Source organism: Mytilus galloprovincialis, chromosome 7 (assembly GCF_965363235.1).
Source record: "Mytilus galloprovincialis chromosome 7, xbMytGall1.hap1.1, whole genome shotgun sequence".
Lineage (NCBI taxonomy): Eukaryota > Metazoa > Mollusca > Bivalvia > Mytilida > Mytilidae > Mytilus > Mytilus galloprovincialis.
In genome coordinates, this window is record NC_134844.1 from 89,914,653 (window position 1) to 89,939,004 (window position 24,352).

Below are 24,352 nucleotides of genomic sequence, written 5' to 3' on the forward strand. Positions count from 1 at the left end.
TTGTTTTCTTCAGTAAGTTTCTCTGGAAGTCCCTCCCACCACATCCAAACTGACTAAATACCTACCCCCAATGATTGCCTTTTGTTGTTTTCTTCAGTAAGTTTCTCTGGAAGTCCCTCCCACCACATCCAAACTGACTAATTAGGAACATCTGTAGTAACTCGATACTTTTCTTTATAAATGCTCTGGTTTCTTTCACATTCTGTAGAAATCAGATATATTAAAAGAGCTGCATATGTCTACATACTGTAAAACAACTGATTTTTGCAGGAGATTTATTTCCAAGTAGAAAAATCATGCGAATTTAAACAGTCGCGAATATGTATAACTTGGATCTTTTCTTATTTAACTACATCAAGTAAACTAGATAATTGCGAAATTAAGTTGCCGCGAAGTGGACTAGAAAGGAATAAAAGTGAAATGAAACATCCGCAAAAAACAAGTTGGTTTACAGTACTGTAAATTTAGAAATTATCGCAAATTCTTGAAAAATGGGACTGGATGAGTCTCGCAATAATAAGAACCCGCATGCTGATATCTGTACTCAGATTTTCTTGAAACTGCCATTATTATTTTTAACATTGTTTACCATTTGTCAAAAATCACAATAATGAATGCACGTAATAATTTCTGATTTTACAGGATTGATTCTACCACTACTTTAGACGTGATACAACATTTCTCCACTGGTGACAGTAAAATTTTCGAATTTAAAATGCTTTTGAATATCAAAAATTAGACTGTAGAGTGGAAAATATAGTATAACACATGTATACAAGATTTCGATGTGAAATCTGTTTATCTAATGATTTTTTTCAACAATATGCACATAAACTTAATACTTTTTTTCCAATCGTATGCATCTGAATTCATCAGACATGATTACTTTTTCTTGTGGTGTCATTTTAGGAAATGCAGAGAAAAGCAAGTAAAATGTTGCATCTTGTTACCATAATTAAATTTTGACCATTGAAGAACTAAGATCAAACAAACCACATGTTTATCAACAGGTCAGAAAAAGAATGCATCTGCTAAGAATTAGAGAAATGTACTTCATGAAAGAAATAACATTGAGTATCAACTGTACAAAGACAGAATTATTTAAATCATGTCAAGATACATGAAAAACAAAATGAAGTATTTAAATAGTGTTAAACAACAATTATGAAAAGATGTATCTAATCCAGCTATGCCCTCTACAAATCTATACAGTCTCCTGATTAATTGTATATTTACCTTTTTATTGTGCTTGTTTGTATTTTGGTCTCGTACTTTACAATCCTTTGAAGAGGTATCTGAACAATCACCAGAAGGAAACTAAGGAAAATACAAGAATTATACAATTTATAAATGGTTTATAACAACCTTCCCTTCTCCTATTTTCAAATTCCTTCAAATATCACGACCCTTCTGGCCTTCTCTTTTTAAAGCTATAAATTATTTTTGCCAATTTTTTTTATTTTTCCTTAAAAAAATTACATTTCAGTTACATGTCTGCAATTTAATAGAAGTACAAGTGCAATAACTTTAAAACAATCTTTTTAATATAAATATCATGAAGAAATGGAGGCTTGTGAGCAAATGCAATGCAATTTCCAATATAATTAATGTTTCCAAGGGACATAACTCTGTTAAAATTGATTATTTTAAAAATTTCTGAGACATTATGGTGTCAGATGTGAACCTATGATATATGTTTCATAAAAGGCAAGCATTAACCATGTGCTAACAATGTATATTTCCAAGAGGCATAACTCTTTAAAAAATAATTACTTGGTAAAACCCTAGGGACAAAATTTATTGACAAATTTAAATCTGACAAACCTTATGAACTGTACATGTGCATCTCTCCTTTCCTAAAGGCCCAGGACTTGTTGCCTCCCCTGAAAAAGACATTTTATGTTCTTCAAAAATGAAATACACTAATGACAAAAAATACTGTTTTAGAAATTATCATATATGCAGAATGCATTTCAAATAAGTAAGAAGCCTTGTGTGACGAGTGGTCTAAGAAGTTCATCTTTTATATCATTAGCTAGTCAACACTCAAGGTTGTGAGTTCCCAACCCTGATCATGAGCATACCATTACTCATACCAACTTTACAGCTCATGTGAGTTCCCAACCCTGATCATGAGCATAACATTACTCATACCAACTTTACAGCTCATGTGAGTTCCCAACCCTGATCATGAGCATAACATTACTCATACGAACTTTACAGCTCATGAATACATTACTCATACCAACTTTACAGCTCATGAATACATTACTCATACCAACTTTACAGCTCATGTGAGTTTCCAACCCTGATCATGAGCATAACATTACTCATACCAACTTTACAGCTCATGTGAGTTCCCAACCCTGATCATGAGCATAACATTACTCATACCAACTTTACAGCTCATGATTACATTACTCATACTAACTTTACAGCTCATGTGAGTTCCCAACCCTGATCATGATTACATTACTAATACTAACTTTACAACTCATGTGAGTTCCCAACCCTGATCATGAGCATAACATTACTAATACCAACTTTACAGCTCATGTGAGTTCCCAACCCTGATCATGAGCATACAATTACTCATACCAACTTTACAGCTCATGTGAGTTCCCAACCCTGATCATGAGCATAACATTACTCATACTAACTTTACAGCTCATGAGTACATTACTCATACTAACTCTACAGCTCATGAGTACATTACTCATTCTAACTTTACAGCTCATGAGTACATTACTCATACAAACTTTACAGCTCATGAATACATTACCAAGTAGTATAAGCTGCAAGGATATTGATTTTTTTCTCTCACAATTTTGGCCATTCTAAGATCAAAGATGAGTTGGGTCCTTTTTTTACAAACTGTCATATTTGTAAACAAAGGTTATGGGGTTTCCATCCATAACACAAAATCAGTACACACACAAATTAAAAACAACTCTTTTGTTGCTGTTCTTCATCTTAAAGTCACAATGAGGTCTTCAACAGGGTGCAAAACAAAACCTCTCACCTCACTGCAATTTTCAGACAGCTCCTAGCACATGCATATGTATTAAATCAAAAATATAAATTTGATTAAAATAATTGTAACTCATCAAAATTGAATAGAAGTACCTATCTACCCCCATGCAATCAATTCAGAAACAGCTTATAGTTGAAAAATATCATATATTTGATGGTTCTTGTTAGATCTATCTATTGTTATCAGTGGCGGATCCAGCCATTTTAAAAAGGGGGGTTCCCAACCCAGAGTAAAAGGGGGGGGGGGGTTGTGTTCCAACTATAATTATGCTCCCATTCAAATGCATTGATCGGCCAAAAAAAAGGGGGGTTCCAACCCTTGAAACCCACCCCCCCCCTTGGATCCGCCACTGGTTATATATATATATTTTATTAGTATTGCTAAACTTGAAGGTGACAAAGGGAGCACTTAGTATATATATATATGTATATGATAAAAGCAGGTTTTGGATGAAGCTTATAAACGTTAAAAAAGAATATAAAACTAAATCAAAACAGAGATAATTTCATTTTAAGATGGCTGAAATTATAATTGTCATTAATGTGTTCCACTTGAAGGTACACAACAGCTCTCATGGATTTAGCAATTACCACCTGTTCACTATAAACACACAGATTTTGAAATGTTCACCTGTCCACCATGGACAGACACGCTGCTCTCCTCACTTTAAATTCATTTTAGAATTAGTACAGAAATATTGTAAGTTTTGCATGTGCTGCATCACTATGAAAGAACATTAATGGTATGTGAACTCTAAAAGGTTGCCACAAGGGATCATATAGATCAAATCTTACAATGGACAGTTGGCAATGACAAAATTCAAAGCTATTCCAGACGTATTCGAATGTGGAGTCTTTAATCTATTTTTAGATCTAATTTTGTTTATATTTTTGCTAGTCACAGTTTTTCTCTGTTTACTATAGTTTCTGTTAAAAAAATTCTAATGGGGATGACTTGTCATTAAAGGGCAATAACCCTAGGATGCTCAGAGCTTTTTAATAAGACTCTTCTGAGTAGTACTTTCCTAGCTTTGTATAGAAACATGAGAAATGCTAAAGCTCTTACAGACATCCTAATAAATCATGATAACTATTGTCATATGAACTACTGAAGAGAGCCTACTTATAAAGCTCCAAGCATACTTCAACTATGCTCAGAGCTTACTTGTAATAGTAAATCTATGATTCCAAACAAAACAAGTAACCTTTCCGAAAATCATTCGAAATAATTCTCCTTAAAAATTCAGATCCAGTAATTCTAATTTTAAGCAAATTAATATTAAATACATGGCTGCTTACATTATTTGATGGGTTATTAATTGTTAGTGTGATAAAATAAGAAAATATGATAAAATAATTCAGAAAAATAGCAACTATGTTATTTCTAAGTCGGGAAGGAAAATCCCTCAACTAAGGAATTAAAAGCATTACCAGGTCAAAATTTCATTAAAAACACCAAAGAATTTGGTGAATAATCAAATTAATTATACGATAAAAAATAAAATCTTTGGGTTGCAATGAAAGAGTTTTTGTAACCCATTAATAGGGAACTTAAGTACCAAAAACAAGGTTATTTTATACAATTTAGAAAATTATCAGATTAAAAATTTAGCAGTCAGAAAACTTCAATTCCGTCTGTTGTTATCCATTGCTTAATAGAAAATAATTTTTTGCTATTGAGAAATTTAGCAATATCTAAAATCTTGTCAACATTTAAAGAACCCAACAAAAAATTAACCAGTGCCACAAGCAAAAGAAGTTTTGGCCCAGTCCATCACCTTGTAAAAACTGTATAAATCTTTCTAAATCAGTTATCTGTGTTGATAACTGCTGAATCAGCTTTTCTTTAACCTTGCCTGGGTTAACTGTCTGGAAAAGAAAGAAAATTCAGAACATTACTACATGTAAATAAAGTTTAACGGTAATATGATTTTTAATGTTCTGTAAATTCAGAAATTATTGCATGCATTTATTATTGCTATTTTGTCATTTTGGATTAAAATGCGATTTCAATTTTTGTATATTGAGAAATTCCTGTTTAATTCATATAAAAAAAAAAAAAATGGGAGTTAAAATTATTGCAATTTAAGTCCTGTCGTATTTTTCTCAATAATAAAAACATCGCAATTATTTCTGAATTATTAGTATTAAAATTGATGAGGGCAAGGATCATCAACGACTTAGCAAAAAACAAAAAATTATCAACTGCTCAGTAGATTTTAAACAATCCAGTTTAATAGGATTTTTAGTGTACTCAAATGAGACCTTGTTCTTTGAAAAGGCATGCAATCTTTTTAAGGTCAGTTTTAAAGCTTAGACATACCTAAAACAATTTTTTATGTTGAAGTTGCCTTAAATTTTCCCTAATGAACAAAAAATCATCTCAAAATCTTTTTGTATTACAAATAAAAGTCCTGATAAGTATATAATTTTTTGTGACATGGGCTGTAAACATGCCAAAAAAAATCTTCAGTCACACTAATCCCAAAAATATCATTTTTTTCAGCCACATGCATTTTAAAAAAAATATCAAGAAAAGTAAAAATGAAAACAGATATAACAAGATACAGATGTGGTATGAGTGCAAATGAGACAGCCCTCCATTCAAGTCACATTTTGGTTTAGATGTGGTATGAGTGCCAATGAGACAGCCCTCCATTCAAGTCACATTTTGGTTTAATAGATGCTTACTGAAAAAATACCCATGACCTACATTCAATAATTAAATTTCTCTTAAGTTTCCTAACCTCCCTCATACATTTTTATGGAATAGCCCTTAGCAGGGAATATTTAAAATAAAGGCACAAAATAATAACCTCTCCAACAGCATGATCAACAATCTGTTTCAACTGATCTGTGCTGTAAAATATAAAGACATTTATAAAATTAAATGGTCATAGCTAATTATTATTCTGTTGATAATTATTACTGTAAATTCAGACATTAATGTGAAAATTTATTTTTGCTATTTTGACATGACCAATCCAAATTCTAAATTAATTCCTGAGCTTTCATGATGAATATAGTAGATAAAATATTCAAACATCTTATCATTGCAACACTTGAACATTTGTGTTTTGACATATCGATTAAACCTTGCAATAATTTCTGAATTTACAGTAATATATGTTAAATAATTATTTTAAGAAAACATTCATGAATAGATTTGTTGCATTTTTTTATATAACAAAATTTTAATTATTTAAAAAAGATTAACATGATTTATTAATAATAACTAATATTTCAAGATTGTATTCTCATTCACAATTGCTGTGGTGTGTTGTTGTTTGGAATTCTAGTTGGATTTTGGGTGTAATTTTAGTTCATGCAGGTAAGTTGTGGTATGCTGCTGTTTTGTTAGTTTCTTTTTAGCCATTTCTTAACAGAATCAGATTCTTTGCTCTATCATATGGTGACCAAATTTTTATTTGTTTACAAAACTGGGAATCAACAACCAAGGACAAGATAGTTAAACAAAGATACTAGCAAAGCACTATCTATTCAAACAAGGGCTAGTCAATCACAAGATAGTCAAACACAAGCTATTCAAGGAGAGGACAGTCAAACACAGACAAATCAAGTGCATGCTAGTCAAGGACAAGATAGTCAAGGACAAGATAGTCAAACTCAGACTAGTCAAGGAAAAGACAGTCAAACTCAGACTACTCAAGCAGAGGATAGTCAAGGACAAGATAGTCAAACTCAGAATACTCAAGCAGAGGATAGTCAAGGACAAGATAGTCAAACTCAGACTAGTCAAGCAGAGGATAGTCAAGGACAAGACAGTCAAACTCAGACTATAGTCGCCGTCAGCTGAAATTCGTAGGGGTTATCGGTAAAAATAATCTAAACTATCTATCGCGTTCACTCGAGATATAGTTTTTCACATTCCATTCATAAATCGCAAAAAGAAAAACCACTACTGACCTACCTTTTAAGTGATCGTACTGTAATAATCCTGACCTTTACTTTTTGATAGACGATTTTGTATGGTGGAATCAGCCATTGTTTTTACCGGAAGTGTTTCCATGGAGTTCAATTTCATAAAATTTGCATAAAGCGCGGGAAACCTTATCACATCAATGAAAGGAACATTTCAGGAAACTGCGTACAGTGACGAATGTCATATGTAAACAAATGATCCTCATAGAAACGAAGATGGCGGAATTACAATGGAAAATATTCTGGAAAATGTGAAGGTCAGGATTATTACAGTGTGATCACTTAAAAGGTAGGTCAGTAGTGGTTTTTCTTTTTGCGATTTATGAATGGAATGTGAAAAACTATATCTCGAGTGAACGCGATTGATAGTTTAGATTATTTTTACCGATAACCGCTACGAATTTCAGCTGACGGCGACTATAGTCAAGGATAAGATAGTCAAACTCAGACTAGTCAAGGACAAGATAGTCAAACTCAGACTAGTCAAGCACAGGATAGTCAAGGACAAGATAGTCAAACTCAGACTAGTCAAGCACAGGATAGTCAAGGACAAGATAGTCAAACTCAGACTAGTCAAGCACAGGATAGTCAAGGACAAGATAGTCAAACTCAGACTAGTCAAGCACAGGATAGTCAAGGACAAGATAGTCAAACTCAGACTAGTCAAGGAAAGGATAGTCAAGGACAAGATAGTCAAACTCAGACTAGTCAAGCACAGGATAGTCAAGGACAAGATAGTCAAACTCAGACTAGTCAAGGAAAGGATAGTCAAGGACAAGATAGTCAAACTTAGACTAGTCAAGGACAAGATAGTCAAACTCAGACTAGTCAAGCAGAGGATAGTCAAGCACATGATAATCAAACACAGGCTAGCCAGGCACAAACTGGTTAAACACAGGTTGTTCAACTTCAGGCTAGTAGTTGTAGTGATTTATATAGTTTGATAACTGACACCTAGACCACACAGACCCAAGGCAGGCGATACTGATTTACATTGTACATCAGTTTATAACATCCCCCTATTTACCTGAGACTGTCAAAGCCTTCCAGATTAAGATCCAGTTTATGTTTCAGTTCATCAATGACAACTTTTTGTTTCTCCATCACTTTGGATGTAGGTACCACATCAGCATCGCCAGTCTATAGAAAATATGTATAAGAAATTTACTGTAGACCATTATATGTACAAATATATATATATATTAACATGCAAATAATTTTATTAAACATAATCATTACCAGAAAACATCCAGATTTTTAACAGCATCATTTGTCAGATTGATGGATGCCACATGTGGAGCAGGATCTGAACACCAAAATTCACCCCTGGTTTTTGGTGGGGTTCATGTTTCTCCCTTTTATTTTTTTTATGTCATGTTTTGTGAACTGTTGACTGGTATTTTGTTAGTTTTTGCTGAAGGACTCTTGTTAAGCTTGAAAACTGTGTTACCTACTTTTTTGGGGAGGGGTGTGGTCGAAATTTTCTACAAACCTCATAAGCATAAGTTTCTAATTCTTCCAGTTGTTTCTTCAGCTGTTCTATTAACTCCCTCTGTTTCTCTCTTTGCTCTATTAGTTTCTGTTCATGTTCCTGATCACTCTGTAATAAAAGGTAGAAAAATGTTAAGGGCTGTTCCAAATACAGTCTATTCTCGTTATCTCGAAGTCAGTCAGACCAGAGAAATATTTCGAGATAAACATAGGTAGACTCAATAAAAACCCAGAATTTGAAAGACCAAGGGACACAACTCTTCCTTAGCTTGGTAAAGCTGAAATAAGTCCAGATGAATATGAGAAGAAGAGGATCGATATTCTAGTATCAGATCAATGTACTTGTAGGTCTTTCATTATTATAATCAATTTATTTTTACTTATTCAATTGAATTGTTTCAGTTACAATTTTTTCCTATGGCTTTTTTTTATTCGAGAGAGTAATATCCAATCCATCTTAGCATTATTAAAATTGAGAATGGAAATGGGGAATGTGCCAAAGGGACAACAACCCAACCATAGAACAGACACATGAGACAACAGCATAAGGTCACCAATAGGTCTTCAATGCAGCGAGAAATTCCAGCACCCGGAGTTGTCCTTCGGCTGGCCCCTAAACTATTATAAAGGTCATTTAAAGTTGACAAAATTGTATATCCTCAGATACAAGAGATTTTAGAAAATCTAGATTTCTCTTCTTTTTCTTTTATCTCACTCTTTCTTTTCAAAAGAAAAAATACAAGATTAAAGAAGCCGATTGAGTAGTTTTTGTTATTCACCAAAGGAAGTCTAAATCTCCCGTTTAATTTATACACATCCAAGCTCATCAGTTTAAATCATTAATAACTGTTTTTGTAAACATTTTAAATACTTTTTCATGAACATTTACAATGTATCACTAATTATTTATAATTTTTATATAAAAGATAATCTTAGGTAAACACTCGTAGAAATAGCATGTCATTAATCAATACAGTGGTCAGTGACCAGAAATTTAATTACACATGTTTTGTCAAATTAACTCTTCAATCCATTTAAATCCTGGAGGTCATGTTTTTGACATGTTTGTATCAGTTCAAGATAAATAATGAATCGTGAATGCTTTTGTTAACCTTGGGATCAAAAATTTAGTTTGACTAAACCAAAATTTCGACTCATCAGGAGTCGAAATACATACATTTATATGAAACAAAGTTCGGGACCATGTGAAAACTTCGAATCATCAGCAATTTTGAGTCAACCAAGTTCAAGACAACAAGAGTGAACTGTATAAATGTATGGGGGGTGCAGGATGGGAGACTCTCAAATAAATAAGTTGTGAGTGGTTTTTTTTTAAAAGTAAAACAAACATTGCATTCCGGTGCAGTATTTTCTTGCTGTTTTCTGATCTTTCATTTGTCTATGGTTAGGTTTGTCTAGCTTTGACACATTCCCCATTTCCTTTCTCAATTTTATTTTATATAATGAGTGGTTGGTGTCTATAATAAGTCCTCCCAACCCCAGTATTAATTATATACCTGTAGGTTTAGTTTGTTTTTAGAAGTTCTGTCTCGAAATTGTCATTTTTCTCAGGTTTCAATTTTTCATATTTCGACTTTGGTTTTAAATTGTGTTCAAAAAACATTTTTAAATGTGGACTTACCAGTTCCTACTAAACCTCCTCTAACTTTTTGTCTATGAGCTGATAAACAAAATGATGTCAGCCAATCAGATGACGGGTTACATCCAAAATTAAATTATTTTTAATGTGGACTTACCATTTCCTCTTGAACCTCCTCCAACTTTTTGTCTAAACATAATCTTGCATCAGGAATACCTCTAAAGGCAAACTCTTCTAATATTTGTAATAATGTCTGCAGGAGTAAAATAGCATTTAATGAATGGTCAATATTTGTTAAGGAGATTTTTTATAACTTGTAAATTTATGTTCTATACACAGTATTGCCTATAAGTTACAAGATGGCTCATGTGCATTTCATCATTTTCTCCTGGGAAGCAATGGCCGGTCAGCTTAAAGAGGGTAGTAATTTCTTTAACGTCAGGCAATAAACAGTCATTTTCGGCTACTGTTAGCGTTAAATTGGTTAAAATTTTACTGTGATAGTCAAAATATCCTTATCCTGATTCGTCAGAGGTCTGAAATAAATATCGTTATCATCATTGGAAAAACATTAACGTGATTTGTTGTTATTGTTTAAAAGAAAGTGTACATTTTATCGTCAAACACCACAGCCCGTTCAAACCAAAGACTTTACAATCGGAAGTTGCTGCTTCTCTGCTAACAGTCAGGGGTTCTACTTAAACTAGTTAATTTTATTTACTTGGAACAAGTAAAAAAAAATATACACATATAAGTAAATAAATAATGTTTGAATAATCTCCCTATAATTTTCTCAAAAATTTACTTGTATAAGTAAATTTTTCTTACAATCCCACAAAAATCATCAAGTTTTGAGATGTAAAATCATGCCTTTAATGATTTTTCTCAGGTTTGCACAAATTTTTTCATTAAAGTCTCATTAATTCATCAAAGAAACTTATTGAGCAACGATTTTGTATATTGCGCAAGGCCTTTAAAAATTGCTCCTTTGGGGCTTGTAAATAAGCAGTGTTATGAAGATAAAAGACAAATGGGATTTTCATTGTGCATGAAATTACACTTAAATCATTAGTAAAGACACAAGTTAAAATTCTATTAGAGCAAAGAAATCTTAAGAATTCAAGAAAAGAAGAAAGGATGACTTTTTTACCTATACATGTACAAGTAAATAAAAAATTCTGAATGTCTAACATGTCTAAGGGACATAACGAAGCCAATTTTTTTTACCTATACAAGTAAATAAAATTCACTTGTATAAGTATCCTACAAATTTACTTATATGTGTACATATTTTTTTACTTGTTCAAGTAAATAAAATTAACTTGTTTAAGTAGTACCCCTGACTGGCTAAGCACTTAGCAAAGACTGGTTGCCTTGAAGTCAGAATAATGTGACATGTCTGGCTCATTGTATCAGTCTTGTAAAAAGCAGGGTTATTATTCAAATTAAAGTGAAGATGTTCATGTCCTGATAACTAGTACTGTTAACAAACTTTTTTTGTGGATACTTTATTTCATTTGAGCCTTTTCTATCCCAAATTGCAGCGATTTAATTTTACTATTCTTAAATTTACTTGATCTAGTTAGACATGTAAGACAAGGAAAGACACAGGTTTTAAAATTTCACAACAATTTATGTTCGTGTTTTTTCATTCTCGCGAAAGTTGTGAGAATAAATCGTTCACAAAAATAAATTGTTCTCAAAAATTGGTTAGTTTACAGTTTGCATATTAATTTGCCCCTGGACAGTAAGCAGTCATCTATCTTCATTAATTAATTGTTCTGTTTTTTTACCTCTTTATCATCAGGAGGAGCACTAACAATCTGTTTTAATCTAAATTGGACATGGGCAAAATGTGTGGTCAGGGCTAGTAGTGATGAATTTAGCTGTTCTTGCTCTTCTTCTAACTGTCGTAACTGATCGTTCTGTGCATGATGGCTGAAAAATTTATAAATATATATTTCTAGTATTTTTTTATTGAGATAATTGCAATCATCTAAACAATAATCTGTTTTTGAATTAAGGAATTTCATGTTGGCAGTATATTTACATTTGATTTACAATTTTTCAAAAAAATAAGGGACATTACTCTTCAAATAAATGACATTCTGAAGGGGTAATAACTCTTACAATACATACCTAGTTTCTGTCTGAAATGGAGCTGGGCTGACAGCAGCAGCACCTAAGGGAGCCCAACGTTCTGTAGGTCTTTCGTCACTGTTTTCATCAAAGCTGTCGTAGTCATAACTTTCATCGTTAACACTGACTTGTGTTTCTTCCATCATCCTGTAACATGAATTGTTTCAATTATCATTTATAACAAGCTATATCTGCATGAAGACTTGTCTAAAATATTAAATTAGTGCAAACAAATAAAATGAAACAAGAGGCTCATAAGCGCCTGATATCGCTCACCTGTAATTTCAGTTTCAGGCATTCCACCTGTTTGCAGATCTTACTTCATGTTACTTTGCTAAACATTTTTGTCATTTTGACTTTCTCTTTATCTATCATAACATTAAGGATAATAACCAAAAACATTTGTAAAACCAAGAAAACTTCTGATACAATTTATAAACCAGCTTCCCTAAGGGACATTTATTTGAAGTTTGAAGGTATTTGGCCCTGTAGTTTCAAGGGAAACAATTCTTGAAATAGTTTATGACTGAGACCGACAACAGACCAACGCCAATTTGTTATATTATTGGTATGTATGATTGTCAGTGTTTAACACCCCTTAAGGTATTTTTCATGCATATAACTTTTATGTATACTTGAAACCAGAAATAGACTATCCAAAAATTCTTAAATACTGGTAAGAAAATTTGATGTATTTTTCAAATCCTCTTGTGTCCACCCATCTCACTAGCATATATAGTCGTAACATCACTCTATTATTAATTAGATCAATATAAATGTCTAAGTATTGTCTTTTCAAGACTTTTCCACCCACAAGGATATTATTGATCATTTTCATAATCCTATTATTTCATACCACAATCATCACTCGCTCTTTTATACATTCATCAAACTCAATAATCAAACTTTGTGTGGGTATACATGAACATGTTATATGAAGATACACAATTCAATTAAAAATAAATCTCCTGTATCCACATTTTTCTGACAAGAATCTGACAATGTTCTGTTCTACATTAGTTATTAGCAAAGTGATGTTTGGACCAATCACAAAATAAATTGTGTAATGAGCCTCAAAGTTATTTAATGCATTTAGTAACAATAGTTTGTGTCAGTAACTAGTTTCAATGATAATTACAAATAGTAATTATCAGTTAAACATATATCAACCAGGTGGTCCGTAGGGCGCAGCTTTATACATGTACGACCGCAGAATTCGAAATCCTGAACAGTTGGTGCAAGTATCATCAATATTGTGCAATTAAAGATTTCTTCTTTTGAGTTTTCAAAAATTTGGAATTTGAGAAATTTGAAGAAAAAAAATTGAAAACAACTACCACCCCCTTTTATTTGCAATTAGTCCAAAGTCCAAAACCTGACATTTCTTTATACATAAATATACAAGTAGTGTTACTGTTAGGGAGGTAAATCCGAATATACCCAACATTGTATGCTAAATGTTTTAGAATTACCTCCCTTTTACTGCTATTAAATCGTCTATATTTATATTGTCAATTGACCAGAAATACCTAGTTTTTCTCCTTTTTTGCCCCGAATTCCGAAACATTTTAAGCCATAACCCCCCAAAGTCAATACTAACCATCCCTTCATGGTATGGAAACTTGCGGTTTAATTTCAGAGAGATTCATACACTTAAACATAAGTTACCTGTTGGTGACCTTCTGCTGTTGTTTTTTCTATGGTCGGGTTGTTGTCTCTTTGATACATTTCCCATTTCCATTCTCAATTTTATTGTTTGAAAACTGCAAAAATTATTATTTTGGGCCCCCTTTTTGGCCCCTTATTACTAAACTATTAGGACCATAACCCCCATAATCAATCCCAACCTTCCTTTAGTGGTATTGAACATTCTTGTAAAAATTTATAGAGATCCATACACTAAAACACAAGTTATTGTCTGTAAACTAGAAAAATGCTTCTTTTTTTGCCCCTTATATTCCTACATATTCCAGAAAATTAACCCCAAACTGAATCCCAGCCTTCCCTGTGTTATATGGAAACTTGTGGTACAATGTCAGAGAGATCCATACAAACACAAGTTATTGTCTTGAAACTAGAAAAATGCTTGTTTTTGGCCCTTAACACCTAGACTGTTTGCCCAATAACCCCTTAAAATAAATCCCAACCTTCTACAAATGATATTAAACCTTTGGGATCATAACTCCCAAAATCAATCCCAAAGCATCCTTATGTGGTTATAAAACAGTGTGGTAAAATTTTATTGATTTCTTTTTACTTATTCAAAAGTTATTATAGATCTGGAAACAATCTGTCTTCAGATGACGTTGACGACGATGTGATACCAATATACGACCAACATTATTGTTTTAATTTTTGCGGTCATATAAAATCAAACTTTAACCAGATGCTCCGCAGGGCGTAGCTTTATACCACCGCAGAGGTTGAACCCTGAACGGTTGGGGCAAGTATGGACACAACATTCAAGCTGGATTCAGCTCTAAATTTGGATTGTGATTAAATAGTTGACACAGCATAGGTTTCTGACACAGAATGAATGTGTTCTAATGAACTTAAAATTTTTGTTTTCTCTTAGAGCAATTCACTATGCTGTTGAATATTAATCCTCTCTAAAAAATGTTTGAAGAAATTTTCTTTTTTATTTATGAAATTTCAAATGAGAAAAATTGAACCCAATTTTTTTAATCACATCCCCCTTTCCCTTATTCCAAAACTAATCTCAATTGAAATTTCTAATGGAGTTTGCAACAATAACTACTCATTTAAATACATCATAAAATATTAAGATGTAAAAAAACTGCTTGTTATCACTGAATGGTAAAGATTATTTTAATTTATCAGTTGGTAGTAAAAAGTGAATATACATTGTATATTGTATATAACAAAGATTTAAGTTGATTCTGGACAAAGAAAGATAACTCCAATTAAAAAAAAATCTTGCTATTGCACAATATTTTGCAATTAGATATTTCTTGCTTACTATTCTGGACAAAGAAAGATAACTCTAATTAAAAAAAAAATTTGTTATTTCACAATATTGTGCAATTAGATATTTCTTGCCATTGCGCAATACTGTGCAATTGAAAATACTTGCTATTGCACAATACTTAATATAATAATTTTAGATCCTGATTTGGACCAACTTGAAAACTGGGCCCATAATAAAAAATCTAAGTACATTTTTGGATTCAGCATATCAAAGAACCCCAAGATTTCAATTTTTGTTAAAATCAGACTAAGTTTAATTTTGGACCCTTTGGACTTTAGTGTAGACCAATTTGAAAACAGGACCAAAAATGAAGAATCTACATACACAGTTAGATTTGGTATATCAAAGAACCCCATTTATTCAATTTTTGATGAAATCAAACAAAGTTTAATTTTGGACCCCGATTTGGACCAACTTGAAAACTGGGCCAATAATCAAGAATCTAAGTACATTTTTAGATTCAGCATATCAAAGAACCCCAAGGATTCAATTTTTGTTAAAATCAAACTAAGTTTAATTTTGGACCCTTTGGACCTTAATGTAGACCAATTTGAAAACGGGACCAAAAGTTAAGAATCTACATACACAGTCATGACAGTTAGATTCGGCATATCAAAGAACCCCAATTATTCAATTTTGATGAAATCAAACAAAGTTTAATTTTGGACCCTTTGGGCCCCTTATTCTGTTGGGACCAAAACTCCCAAAATCAATACCAACCTTCCTTTTATGGTCATAAACCTTGTGTTTAAATTTCATAGATTTCTATTTACTTAAACTAAAGTTATTGTGCGAAAACCAAGAATAATGCTTATTTGGGCCCTTTTTTGGCCCCTAATTCCTAAACTGTTGAAACCAAAACTCCCGAAATCAATCCCAACCGTTCTTTTGTGGTCATAAACCTTGTGTCAAAATTTCATAGATTTCTATTAACTTAAACTAAAGTTATAGTGCGAAAACCAAGAAAATGCTTATTTGGGCCCTTTTTGGCCCCTAATTCCTAAAATGTTGGGACCAAAACTCCCAAAATCAATACCAACCTTCCTTTTGTGGTCATAAACCTTGTGTTAAAATTTCATAGATTTCCATTCACTTTTACTAAAGTTAGAGTGCAAAAACTAAAAGTATTCGGACGACGACGACGACGCAGACGACGACGCCAACGTGATAGCAATATACGACGAAAAATTTTTCAAATTTTGCGGCCGTATAAAAAGACATGTCTAAGACTGCAGTGTATTATTAGCTGTCAAATGTGGGTAATGTTATCACATCAACTCAAAAAAGTATAGAAATTAAAAAAAAAATCAGTTTTTTTCTCAATCATGTCAATTTCATATTTTTTAAAACTATAAATGGTTATAATCAATTATATCATGTATATATTACATGTATTAGCAGTTTCAAGTCTAACAAATTAATCCAACCAAATGTATTTCAAAGCACGTTTGTCAATTTACATTTAAATTAATTTCAATGAAGCTGTTTATATATTTCATGAAGTTTGAAATTGTCAAATTGTCAATTTCAATATATACTTCCTAACAGGTGCACTTCTAGATAAGTAAGTGACGTATATCAAATGTCATAGCCTCGTAGGTGTTTTGTTCAAACAAAATAATTCAAGTTTGTCAAAGTTTGGTTGAACAACCACAAATATCAAATGATCAAAAAATGCAAAGGAATTAAATTGTACATGATGTATATATTATATACCAGAACACACCCGTGATATCGCGGGTCTGTGACTGAATTAAAGAATATAACAATGCATAAGCCTTATTTTAGTATTGGTACAAATGTGGTATTGTCATCTGATAAAGTCATGCTGATTAAATGATGCACAGTTTTCTCTGCTTTCAACATCTTTCTGTTTGAACCCGTCGACCTGGAACTTATCAATTACTGGTATTATTAATTTTATTTGGAAAACAAAAGGGCCTGGAAAGGAATGTTTTTTAATCAACAGCATTAACTTTTATGAGTTATAAATAAAGTTGAATTCTTTGATTCGCTGTTTTACGTCATTCCGGCTAACAAATTGAAAACTGTACATGTTGTAGCTATACGCCTTATTTTAAGTCCAGATTTTTATTATTCGTATTCTCATCTTAGAAAGTCATATATACTGATTAAAATACTACAATTGGGAACAATGTGACAATGATTGAATTTAGTAGTGTCAACCCTGTGATTACAACCCGTGTATAGCAAAATCCTAAATACAGCGTTTGGTGGTGCGCCTGTCAGAACGTACTGATAAGGTTATAGGTAACATGTGAATATACTATTGGTATCGGTATCGGATTCGACCCGGAACTTCTTAATTATTGGCAATATTAATAATGTGGAAAACAAAATATATATTAGTTATATATAAAGTTTTTACGTGATGACGACTGACAAATTGGACCTCGTTATTTTAGTATTATAGATATGTATTGAAATTTTATCTGATTCTTATGTTTAGATGTGTATGATCATGATGATGTAAAAACTTGAATCAACCAGGTCCAAATGAAGGTAAAAACCTACTTTAAAAAAAATACCTTAAGATGAAGACTATAAAACATTTGACATTAAATATAAAAGTCAATGTGTAATACATTAAGTATAAATAAAATTGAGAATAGAAATGGGGAATGTGTCAAAGAGACAACAACCCGACCATAGAAAAAAACAACAGTAGAAGGTCACCAACAAGGCCATAATAAATAATAGGTTTGTTTGCCCAAACGCTACCTACCCAGAAAAAAGCTGCCTACTCAAATTCTTTTATAGTCCTGATTTAAAGAAGTGTTTTTTAATCAAATAGGCATGAAGACTAATAAACATTTGGTACTTCAATTTCTTTTTTTAAAAAAAGAAAAAGAAAAAGCCTACTTACCTACCCACTGTCTCAACCTTTGGGTAGGGTTTGGGCAAACCAAAATATTTTTAAGTGTGGCCCAATACATGGTATATATATAAACTACAGTTGATGTGTTACCTTTAAATTAATAATTGCCACCTAATCATACCACATCTTCTTATATCTATATATATTATATATACACCATATTTTCATCTCTAAACAATTAACAAAACAGTCTGCACCAAAAAAAAAATCCAACTATTTCGACATTTTCCTTACATGTTTAAAAGAAAGTTTCAAAAATTTACTAGTCTATTATTGCAGGGTGCAGACTACAAGTATTTAATAAGATGAAATAGAATAATTTTAAAACTTCCACTTTTAATACTAGAAACAATGAAGAAGAAGAACAGAAGAACATATATCATGTTAATAACTACCAACTAAGGGCCCACCAGTGATAATAACTTATAACCTTTTATAGCTGACAATGCGGTATGGGCTTTGCTCATTGTTGAAGGCGGTACGGTGCCCTAGAGTTGTTAATTTCTGTGTCATTTTGATCTCTTGTGGAGAGTTGTCTCATTGGCAATCAAATTACCAAGTCTTTTTCTTATTATTAAGGGCCCACCAGGGCATATATAGCGAATACATGTATATTAAGCAGTAAGAAAAATAACATTGATAAGCATAGAAATTGTATTAGAAATAGGTTTTGCTACAAATACCTCTCTCCACCCTTACTAAAATAAATTTTAGACTTGAGGGATTTATAACTTTGAGTTTTTGAAAATTTACACCTATACAGTTATTGGATAAAGTTAGATTAAGATGGCACCATCAAAAAGGCTATGTGGTATAGGCTTTGCTCATTGTTGAAGGCCGTACAGTGACCTATAGTTGTTAATTTCTGTGTCATTTTTGTCTCTTGTGGACGGTTGTCTCATTGGCAATCATACCACATCTTTTTTTTTATATGGTAATTTAAATTATTCTGATTTATTGAAGCTTCTATATATAAATATTAAAGTTAAATAGTCTATGGCAATGACTTAACTCTAAAAAAACAAAACAAAATTCTCACGGTAATATTAATGTATTTCCTTTTGACACAACATGCACAATGTTTGAAATGATTGCTTATCCTGGATAAACTTCTTTCTATTAAAATTATCATATTAACATCAATAAACTTCAATGAACTGTAAATTATTATTTACATATATATATATATATATACATCACATAAGAAATAAATATGTTTTTAAATAGTGTTTATGCATGTTTTTGAATGCTAATTTATCTTTACTTGAATGTAAAAAGAAATAAACATTGACGTTTCTTCAAGTTCTTTTATCCATAAATGAGTTAAAACGAAAGTAACAAGAACAACAAGAATAAAGAAAATCTTTTTAGAAGCAAATTCTGTGTCAGGGAGGGGGGGGGACTTAGCTGGCCCCTCAACACAAATATGTACTAGTTCAGTGAAAATGGATGTCACACTAATCTCCAAAACATATAACTGAACTAAAATTAAAAAACATTCAGAATGTGGCAATGTTAAACATGTTTTGTGAGCTCTCAACCCTCCCCCTTTACCTCTAGCCAATAAAGAATAAACAAACAAACAGCAATTCCCACAGTAAAACTCAGTTTAAAAGAAGTCAGAGTCCAGTGTCAAAATAGGTAGCAAAATGAAATTAACAATGATACATAAATTAACAAAGGACTACTAGCAGTTACTGACAAAGAGACATGCCAACTCCAGACATCAATTAAACTGATTGAAAGAGTATGTGTTCTTCATATGAAAGCACAATTCCTCCTGTTAGGGGTTCAGTATCATACCATCATAAAAAAAATGAGAACATAACCTGTATCATGCCAACAACTGGTTTTAGAATAAATGTGTTTATTTCTGCATATTCTGATGCAAAGACCCTATATGTGAATCAATATTAATTCCAAAATATGCCAACTTTACTGACATGACAACAGTATTGTAACTATATCCCTTCTGAATAAGTCTGTCAAAAGGTTTTGTTAGCTTTTGAGGTGAATGAAAACATTGTTGTGCTATATATAGAAAATTACCATAAAAGATTGGATGTGAAATACCTGAAAGAATAAGATGTATGCATGTTGATTTATATTTACGAATGATGTCTTGTAGCTATGATAAAACTTAGTAAATGTTTTTACTAATTTGTGATATTGTAAACCTTCGTGTAACAATTTTCAGTAATAAAAAGATGTCTTTCGTTAAAATCAAATTCATTGTTACATATGCATACACAAGCAATTCTAACAAGTAGGGATATTTATATAAACACCATAAGATGGTGACAAGGGAATGTCACAATCTAAAAATGGATAATTAACAATACGAAATTAAAAGTATCTTTTTTATCATAAACTTTGGTATTAAGCTTCCGGTTTAAGATATAATTATAAGTATTACATGTATTAAGATTCAGGAGTCTAGGAAAGGGCAGTGTTCATTGTTAGACATGTTAGTATTAGCTTCATTTGAAGTCAGTTCAGCATTGTACATGTTATGACAATGTATGATGTATACATTGGTGTACATGTATCATTGTACATGTTATGACAATGTATGATGTATACATTGGTGTACATGTATCATTGTACATGTTATGACAATGTATGATGTATACATTGGTGTACATGTATCACTGTACATGTTATGACAATGTATGATGTATACATTGGTGTACATGTATCATTGTACATGTTATGAGATATACATTGATGTACATGTATCATTGTACATATTATGAGGTATACATTAGTGTACATGTATCATTGTACAAATGTATATGTGGTATACATTTGTGTACATGTATCACTGTACATGTTATAAGGTATACATTGGTGTACATGTATCATCGCTACATATTATGAGGTATACATTTGTGTACAAGTATCATTGTACATGTCATGTAAATGTATGCATGTCAAATGACCAAAATTGTCAACTGATTCCTTAAAATGATAAAATACTAATTTACTGTCCAAAATTTTTCTGTTCAACATTCTTTCTTTCATCAATGTTCATATTTCACAAAATTTAATTTGAAAACTATGTATAGCAGATAAAAATTTACCTGAAAAGCACATTACTAATCCCTCCCAATGCCACAGTCATGAAAAAAAGTCAATTTACTCGAACTATTCAATATTTACCAGCTTTTTACAAATTTACCTTGTCAACGTCATACATGTTATGTGAAAGATACTATCGTCCCTTTTATTGACAAAAAATTCTATAAACGACAACACGTTTATGTCAGAAAACAAGCCTACCTGTATTGGACATTTAAAACTTAAATGGGACTATAAATAAATTTCATGTTTAAGATATTAAATGCATGAATGGGTTTTAATAGTGATAATTAGTTTCATGTACTTTGACAATTGATGTTTTCTTTTAATTTTGCCCCTTTCCATGATTTTTTTTTAATACATTTGTAATATACATATATGTTATATAATACAATGTACATTTACTGATCAAGAAGAGCTTTCAGCTTTACAATGTTTATAATTCAAAGTTAAATATATATCATTCAAAAAAAAGTTACTCTGTTTGTATCATGTGTATTCTTTTATCAAATAAATAATCAACAAAAACGCTATGTTTGATTTTCATAAAATATTTCTGAACAAAGTCAGTACAGCCTCCACAGGCACAATCTATTTAAAATTAGTTCTCCACACTTGCTCCTCGTTGTTTATATGTCCCACGTGCGACATATAAACAATAAGAAGCAGTTACCGAGAACTAATTTTATTTAGAATGGCACAGGCAGTACAATGCAGTACTGAGTAGGCTAGCAAGTCACAGATATGGAAATTGATGATCCCAACGAGGAGAGCACATTTTATGTACAGACAAGTCTTGTAAGGCTGTTTTATCTTTTTTTCTTTGTAATTATAATTGGACGTTTCACCATTTGCTGACATACATATATTGTAGCCTAGGAGGCGTCACAAATTTTTTTAAAATAGCCTTGCAAGACGTCATAATTATCATGATTATTTGGATGTTTGACGTACATGTACCCTTGGAAGGCATCACAGAAAAAAAGCCTTGCAAGACATCATAATTATTTGAGCTAGTCTGGTGCCGGACAATACACCTTTAATATCGCTATTTGTCCCCAATTACTGGACATCACACAGGTTTCTGTAAAATTTTGACGTCATAATACAATATATCTGATGCCACAATGGAATGATGGAAAAGTGATTGTTGTATAGACGTCAATAGTTCAAGCGGGACAGATTCTCAGGTTAGCCGGGAATCACAATAAGGTAGTATTGGAATAGCATTGGATGTTGATGTAGATAGAATATAAATGAAACAGAAAGGAAATCAAATATGATATACAGCAACAAACAACTACTGAATTACAGGCTACACTGTCTTGTATGGGACAGACACACACAGAACTTGCAAGTTTAGCAAAAATTATGGCGAAACTTGGGATATATCATGTAAACAACATGTATATAATATCATCATGTGTACAGATAAATTAATTTAATTATAACGGTTTGTAAACATTCCCATTTTGTTCAATATGAAGTTATAATTGTAACAGATTGCCATGACTATGCTGTATACATTTCTTTGGTCAGGAAATTCAGACAGGATCATGTTTACTGAATATTGTCCCCCCTTTTTTAACAAGTTGCTGACGCTACACTGTCGTTGTGTGTGTTTATAACAGTGTCATCGAATCATACGTATAACCCCTCTGTAAATCTGGTGTAAGAAGATTTTACCTACTTTTTGTCATGTTTTTCTATGCAATAAAATTGTCCATATGGGAATCGACAGGTGCCAAAAGTCTGTTTATCCGGGTAATCACAGAAGCAGAGCTAGCATCGTTTTATTTACGATCAATAATGCTATGACGTCACAATGCAAGTTGTTGCGTAGGTGGCAAACTACAGTGCGATCGATATAATCAATTAAAAATACCTGAGATAGACATGAATGATCTTATATCGGGTACATGATAAAACATAAGTAAACATTTACCAAATCATATATAAATAAATACACAGAAACTATCGTCGTCCTCTATATTGTTTTAACATTTATTGTTTATATTTACTATACTCCATTCTTAATGAGATGTCATGAATATTCATATAATTATCAGAACGAGGTTAAGGTCGTATTCTAGCAACATGGCCGATAAACAAGATCGCTTACAAGACAGTTGTGGAACACACGATTTAACGATCGTTCCACCAATAACTTTTGGATTTGTTGAAGACATAATTAAAGGCAGTAGCCAGAGCCTTGGAATTAAAGAAGTATCAAAGGGTTATAAGTACTTCAGCGAGAAGTACGTTAAACCGGATGGTACTTTAGCATCCAGTACTGCTGACAAAGTTGAAGTTTTAAATCAGTTTTTTACTAGTGTTTTTACTCAAACGGAGGACTTGAAAGATTATGATACTAATTCAGTGTCGAACAATTATTTAAATGATATTAATATTTGTCAGGAAGATGTGATAAAGAAACTTAATAAATTAAAGACAGATAAATCTGCAGGACCTGATGGTCTCCATCCGAAAGTTTTATATGAAGTTAGACATGCAATTTGTTATCCATTGTTTCTAATTTTTAATAAGTCTATCAAAGAGGGGAAAGTTCCAGACGATTGGAAAAATGCCATAGTATCACCGATATTTAAGAAAGGGAAAAAACTAAAACCTGGTAATTATAGACCTGTAAGCTTAACGTCAGTGGTATGTAAGATATGTGAATCCATTATTAGAGACAATATTATGAAGTTTATTCTTACAAACAATCTTTTTACTAGTAGTCAATATGGCTTCCGTCCTGGTAGATCATGTGTTACTCAACTCCTAGAGGTTCTGGATGAGTGGTCAGAATTAATTGATAGTGGTTTTCCACTGGACTCGATTTTCCTTGACTTTTCCAAGGCGTTTGATACTGTACCGCATCAGCGTTTATTTTTGAAACTTGAAAAACTTGGAATAAAGGGATGCATTTTAAATTGGATAAAAAGTTTTCTATCTGGGCGTAAGCAATGTGTTCGTATAAATAACACAACATCAACATGGTCAGACGTTGTGAGTGGTGTACCTCAGGGAAGTGTTTTAGGACCAGTTCTTTTCTTAACATTTATAAATGATCTTCCTGATGTAGTAGAGGGCATAGTGAAAATTTTTGCTGATGATTGTAAAGTTTATTCTAAAGTCTCGTCAGATTATGAGCAAAGTAAGTTACAGGAAAATT

At 32.0% G+C, this 24,352-nt stretch overlaps 2 protein-coding genes across 3 annotated transcripts in view; both read right to left on the reverse strand.

Moving 5' to 3' along the window:
- LOC143083960 (uncharacterized) overlaps positions 1-24,352 on the reverse strand; it is a 292,090-nt gene that overhangs the window by 174,820 nt on the left and 92,918 nt on the right. The window lies entirely within an intron of this gene.
- LOC143082046 (RUN domain-containing protein 1-like) lies at positions 38-23,006 on the reverse strand. Of its 2 annotated transcripts, none has more exons than XM_076257620.1 (11): positions 22,865-23,006; positions 12,206-12,352; positions 11,860-12,004; positions 10,224-10,319; positions 8,468-8,575; positions 8,003-8,115; positions 5,850-5,892; positions 4,812-4,902; positions 1,825-1,883; positions 1,237-1,317; positions 38-202 (listed from the first exon to the last, which is right to left on the reverse strand). In XM_076257620.1, exons 2-11 carry the CDS (start codon positions 12,349-12,351, stop codon positions 62-64), a joined length of 1,023 nt encoding a protein of 340 aa, XP_076113735.1. In that variant the 5' UTR covers position 12,352; positions 22,865-23,006; the 3' UTR covers positions 38-61. The 2 variants fall into 2 exon arrangements, with proteins under 2 accessions (XP_076113735.1, XP_076113734.1); XM_076257619.1 differs by lacking the exon at positions 22,865-23,006 and adding an exon at positions 21,275-21,322.